Below are 6,231 nucleotides of genomic sequence, written 5' to 3'. Positions count from 1 at the left end.
CTTTGTTTACATTTACGAAATCCACTCGATTTCAACTGTCAAATCCATAGGTTAAACGTCAAATGAAATCCAATGGCATAAGTTTACATTTACGAATCTCATCTGGATTTCATTTGACGTTTAACCTATGGATTTGACAGTTGAAATCGAGTGGATTTCGTAAATGTAAACCAAGCATTAGCATAACATTCATTGAAAATCGTTAATTTCATGCAAGGCATATTCATATAAGTCCCGGGCCACACTACAGTAATTTCACTGAAATTTTGATATGAAATTATGCGTCGACTTCCATAGTAGAGTAAAATCATAAAATTACCAGAAAAATAAAGGAGCGAAAAAATAGTAGATCTGGTAACAATGTCAAAAAGAAACATAAAAATTAATTTTTCTTCTTTTTTTTCACTGTTTTCAATTTTGTTTTGACAGCCTTCTCTTTTTTCGTCTGTTTTTGTTAATTTTGTTCTTCATTGTCAAATAATCGTCAAACAAATGTCGAAAAATCAATTCTACATTAGGTCTGTACGATAACTCAAAAGTTTGTACAAAATTTTACAAAGTGCTGTTCGATAACAAACTTGTTCAGTAAAAGAGAAATGAGAAGTAGTTGCAAGAACTAGCAAATACTTTTTACTTGCGAAGTTATCGAACAGGCCTATTGTTACCCGAAGAAATTTGTCTGGTAGCCTGTGATAGGAGAGAAAGGCATTTCTCTCTCTCTCTCTCTCTCTCCCTCTTATACTTTCTTTACATTTAGGAAATCCACTCGAAGGAAAATGAAAAATTAAATTGTTGATAACGATTGTTTTTATATGTCGCGACAATGTATATCGTGATATTTGATATTTCAAAGCAGCTTTCGCCCTAGTGATTTTACCACTTACAACCTCTTCCACTGCTTTCTTTAGAGTTGCATGTGTGTATGGTCTGGTCCGTTGATGTACACGCCTGCACGTTGTCGTAACAAAAAAAAATAACAAATCCAAATGAGAGCCATGTCAGCCGTTGTTTAACAAAGGGACATTACTCTCCCAACAATTCTCTCTCATTTATTTTGGACACCAATGGTATGGTCTAATCAATCTACTTATGTTTTACAATTCCATTTGCATGTAGCTGACGACGTACATATTGTTGCAAAGCTGATACAGGTATTTCGTGTTTGTCACCGGCTTTTTTCAATGAAATACCTCCTTTCTCATAATCTTTTGCGGCTTCTTTTAGTTGGTCAGGGGTATATTTTGTTCTTGGTCGTACTGGACGGGATGTTTGATTAGATGCTCATGGAGCAACAATACGGGTAAAAACTGGTAAAAAGTGCAAGTATGATTAGATGCTCATGGAGCAACAATACGGGTAAAAAAACTAAAACTTGTAAAAAGTGCAGTATAATTAGATGCTCATGGAGCAACAATACGGGTAAAAAAGTGCAAGTATGATTAGATGCTCATGGAGCAAGTATGATTAAGCAACAATACGGGTAAAAAACTGGTAAAAAGTGCAAGTATGATTAGATGCTCATGGAGCAAGTATGATTAATATGATTAAGCAACAATACGGGTAAAACCGGTAAAAAGTACTTTGAGTATTTTGTATAGTTGGAACCAATGTAGGATTTGCACTCAATTTATTTGTTTGTCGTTATTTTCACCATATTTTTGATTAATGATGCAAAGAATCGACAATTGCCAATTAATTTAATTTTCCTTTCTACTTTACTTCATGGAGTTAATGGAGCACAAAAAATATGGTGGTTTTTCGTGAACTGAGATTCTCTTCAACCATAATAGCTATCGATAATCGACTTCAAAATTTAAAAAATAATAATTTTTTGTAATATAATGCTTTGTTTACATTTACGAAATCCACTCGATTTCAACTGTCAAATCCATAGGTTAAACGTCAAATGAAATCCAATGGCATAAGTTTACATTTACGAATCTCATCTGGATTTCATTTGACGTTTAACCTATGGATTTGACAGTTGAAATCGAGTGGATTTCGTAAATGTAAACCAAGCATTAGCATAACATTCATTGAAAATCGTTAATTTCATGCAAGGCATATTCATATAAGTCCCGGGCCACACTACAGTAATTTCACTGAAATTTTGATATGAAATTGTGCGTCGACTTCCATAGTAGAGTAAAATCATAAAATTGCTTTAGTAGGGAATTCGATTTAAGAACACCTAATTTTATGAAATTTTTTAATGAAATTCACGCTAGTGTGGACCGGGACTAAGGTAAATGCATGAATTACAACAACTAACAAATTTACAAAAACAACAATGTTGTTATAGAAAATTTAATGGCAAAGAAAATATTGAATAATTGGGTCGTTCTAAAAAATTTGGCAGGAAAAACATAAATACATTTTGAAAATCCTCTAAAATAAAACAAATTTGAATTAAAATGTAAAAATATAAAGCATTCAGAACTGTCGTAGGTCATTGTTATTACACGTTTACGATAAAAATAAGTATTTTATGGTAGCAAATTTCAATCAAGTTATCCTACTACATTTTGAAAACCAAATTTACCAAAGAAGTAAAAATATAGCTGATTGTCACTTCTACCTTGATTTCATGTATGTCTTTAGAACATTTCCCCAAAGGTATGCAATATAATATAATTTCGATTTTTTCTGACAGGTAAAAAGGGGATTTCCAAAAATACAAATAACAACGTTGTTTGTTGTTTTTCAAAATTAATTTTTCCAAATTCTACCAATTCCAATTCCTAATACTTTTAGATTATATACAATGGTTTGCACTTTGCAAGAATATTCAGAGTACACTTAAATCCTTCGTAGCGTAAAGTGTGATACAAATTCAATTAATCAATCAATTAATCGATTATTCGTATTATGTATTAAAATCCATGTTTGCACTTTGCCTTTTATTCATCTACCAGAAATGATACAAAACTTTAATGGGCCAAATACATATGGTCCGTTGTGTGGCACGTTGAAAACAACAACCACATGAAAAATGTGTAAGTGATGCCAAGTTTGTTCTTGAAGTTTTCATGTGGTTGTTGTAACGCGACACTCAACGGACCGTATGTATTTGGCCTAAAGACCCCGGTACTAGGATCCGTTAGGCGTTGAAAACAACATCCATATTAAAAATGTGTAAGTGATGCCCAGTTTGTTTTTGAAGTTTTCATGTGGTTGTTGTAACGCAGCGCTCAACGCGCCGTATGTGGAGCGGCCTTAAGGCCTGGGCAAATAAGGTGCCTCGACTGCGGCAAAATCTGATGATTTCGATTTGAGCTGTCAAAATTCATATTTGTCATTTGAATTCGCTGTGAGGTATTGAAATGTCGAACTGTATAGAAACAGGTAGATGTATTTCGAAAAAAGAAAACAAATAAACTTAATGTTGTACACGTAAAATGTCAACATTTGTTGTGTTTGTATGAGAATTTAATTTACAATATCTTATGCTTGGTTTACATTTACGAAATCCACTCGATTTCAACTGTCAAATACATAGGTTAAACGTCAAATGAAATCCAGATGAGATTTCATTTGACGTTTGAGCTATAGAATTGACAGTTGAAATCGAGTGGATTTCGTAAATGTAAACTTAGCATTATTTTAGCAGTTCAAGTACGATCAGCTGGTATTTTCTGTTTCGTCAAACAAAAATAACTACGGTAACAACATTTTCTCGGAAAATGTTTTTTATGTATCTACCTGAATTGACAATAAAGAAATTGTTTATGAATTTTGACATTCAAAATCTTCGTTTTTCTTTGAATTCGCTTGATGGAGGACCTATTATTGGGTCATGGGCCTCCTTTATTCATTTATTTTTGTTATGTCAGAAATGAAGCAGAAAAGCAAGGCAAGCAGGCGAGGAAGCTTATACTATGTTTACATTTACGAAATCCACTCGATTTCAACTGTCAATTCCATTGTTCAAACGTCAAATGAAATCCAATCGATTTCAGATGAGTTTTCATTTAACGTATACACAAAGGAAGTGACAGATGAAATCGAGTGGATTTCGTAAATGTAAACATAAGCTCTGTTCCAGAACTAAAAACTTTTTACAATTTTTACCACTTTTACACATTTTGCGTTCCCGTACACAAAATTTATATGAAAATCGTTTACGACTTTTACAACTTTTACGACTTTTACCACTTTATAAAGTACGGGAACAGGCCAATAGTCTTATGTACCATGGTACAAATACACAGGTAGCCGCATCGGCAATTGTTGGCAACATTAGATGTCAAAATTTGACATAAATTCAATGCAATTGACACATTATGTTACAATCAGCTGCCATGATAATGCTACCTGTATTATTGTACCATGTTATGTACCCAGCATGGTACAATTAGAAAGGTAGATGCCTCAGCCCATCTGATCGAATCTAAAACGTCAAAAAACTATGAATTCGCCATGAAAAATCAAAACAAAAAACCATATGATTCGGTAAGTAAGAGATAGCATGTCTACACTTTATAGACAAACACAAGCGATAAAAAGAGACAACAAGAGACCATTTGGCGAAAATTTTGACAGTTTACATTACAAAAAAAGTTGCTTTGTTGTAGCAATTCGCCGATGCATCCACCTTTCTTATTGTACCATGGTACCCAGGCCTTTAAGGTAGAAACACAATGAAATACGCCGCTTTTTCAAGCTCAGTTTTATGTAAAAGACTAAACGCCAAGTACTACCTAATTTAAATGAATTATGCAGCATTTGAATTAGGTAGTACTTGGCCTTTAATCTTTTACATGAAGCTGAGCGTGAAAAAAGCGGCGTATTTCATTGTGTTCACACCTTTACTCAAACGTTGGATGTGCTTTCCGCTTAATAAGACATGGCGTAAATTGTTAATGTTGTGGCGATTTTTGTGTTGAGCGAAGTTGGCAACATCTTTTCATGATTTCTGTGAGAGAGATTGAGAGAAATGATTGTTGACAATTATTGCAATGGCGGTTTATATTTTGGCGCTGTCACTTTTCTTTTTGTAATTTGTCTTGTGAATTGATTTTGTATTTGTGTTCTTAAACAAAAGGAAACAAACGATTGCTGATTATAATTTGCTTTGCTGGAAACAAAACTTTATAACTGCAAAAAGGATATCATCGATTATTGTTCTGTTTAAACAATACATAAACTTTTTGTTCAAATAGTGAAAAGATCCTTCGCTTTTCATCTGCAAAAATGAGCAAGGAAATTTACTATTCTGATAAATATTACGATGAGAAATACGAGTACAGACATGTGGTCCTACCGAAGGAGCTGGTTAAATTGGTACCTAAAACACATTTGATGTCGGAAGCTGAATGGCGTTCAATTGGAGTACAACAATCTCGTGGCTGGATACATTACATGATTCATAAACCCGAACCGCACATCCTATTGTTCCGACGACCCATACAACAGTGAGTGTTCCAAAATCCTCACAAACTCCTCGAATTGTATATAGCCTGCTTCACACATCGAATATAATTTGCCATTTGAGATTATCCTTTCCGTTTGGGGGACTTCGATTTGCCATTGAGTATGCTATGTCATTGATCAGTTCTGTTTCACGTAAAATGTGCTGCTCTGCTTTATACATTTACAGTCACCTAGACCAACTTCAATTGGATACAGTTTGCAGTCGTAGTTTTCCCTGGAATTTTCTAATATCTAGTTCTTTTGTTTCTCAGTAATAAAAAACAAAAAGCTATGTATAATGTGTTGTTTGATTGGGAATAAAATATTGGACGTATTTATTTTTATTAGCAAAGGGCACAAGATGAGCTGACTCACTAATCTCTGATCGGGATGAAATGTTTTCACAGGTAGGTCTTGTAACCCAGCCTATATCTCGGGTAGTATGGACTTCCTGCCCATGATATATGTATATACATTGGCGTGATCAGCACTACAAGCCCTATCTGTGGTAAATTTAGATCCATCCAAATCCAGTCCAAACATACAACCTGCTCCTGTAACCCTAATCACAAATATATATCACATTTATTGCGGAAGTATGGGATATGGATCTCTGAAGTTCCAAAATTATACTTCCTTATTACGGTTGGCGTAGTTGCGGACATGCGTCATAGACGTCGTAGTTTACATTTTCTATATAATAAAAAATAATATAGATGGAACATTTTCGAATTTTACAGCATCATAGGTCTAAAAAATATCAAAAGAAACACACATCATTCTTAGCATGAATTTTTTGGGTTAAAATAACATTTATTT

At 33.8% G+C, this 6,231-nt stretch overlaps 1 protein-coding gene across 1 annotated transcript; it reads left to right on the top strand.

The window, feature by feature from the left end:
* The first annotated feature begins 5,000 nt into the window (after positions 1-5,000).
* Positions 5,001-5,711, top strand: Cks30A (Cyclin-dependent kinase subunit 30A). Its single transcript, XM_073957454.1, has one exon. It carries the CDS (start codon positions 5,194-5,196, stop codon positions 5,416-5,418), a length of 225 nt encoding a protein of 74 aa, XP_073813555.1. The 5' UTR covers positions 5,001-5,193; the 3' UTR covers positions 5,419-5,711.
* Positions 5,712-6,231: the final 520 nt, after the last annotated feature.

Source organism: Musca autumnalis, unplaced genomic scaffold (genome assembly GCF_047663935.1).
Source record: "Musca autumnalis isolate F117 unplaced genomic scaffold, ASM4766393v1 scaffold_1, whole genome shotgun sequence".
NCBI lineage: Eukaryota > Metazoa > Arthropoda > Insecta > Diptera > Muscidae > Musca > Musca autumnalis.
The sequence above is the reverse complement of the archived record's forward strand: the minus strand, read 5'-3'. Positions and strand labels throughout refer to the sequence as shown.

Bases quoted from the DNA above. Each gene is read 5' to 3' on its own strand.
- Cks30A (XM_073957454.1), top strand. From the start codon at position 5,194: ATGAGCAAGGAAATTTACTATTCTGATAAATATTACGATGAGAAATAC.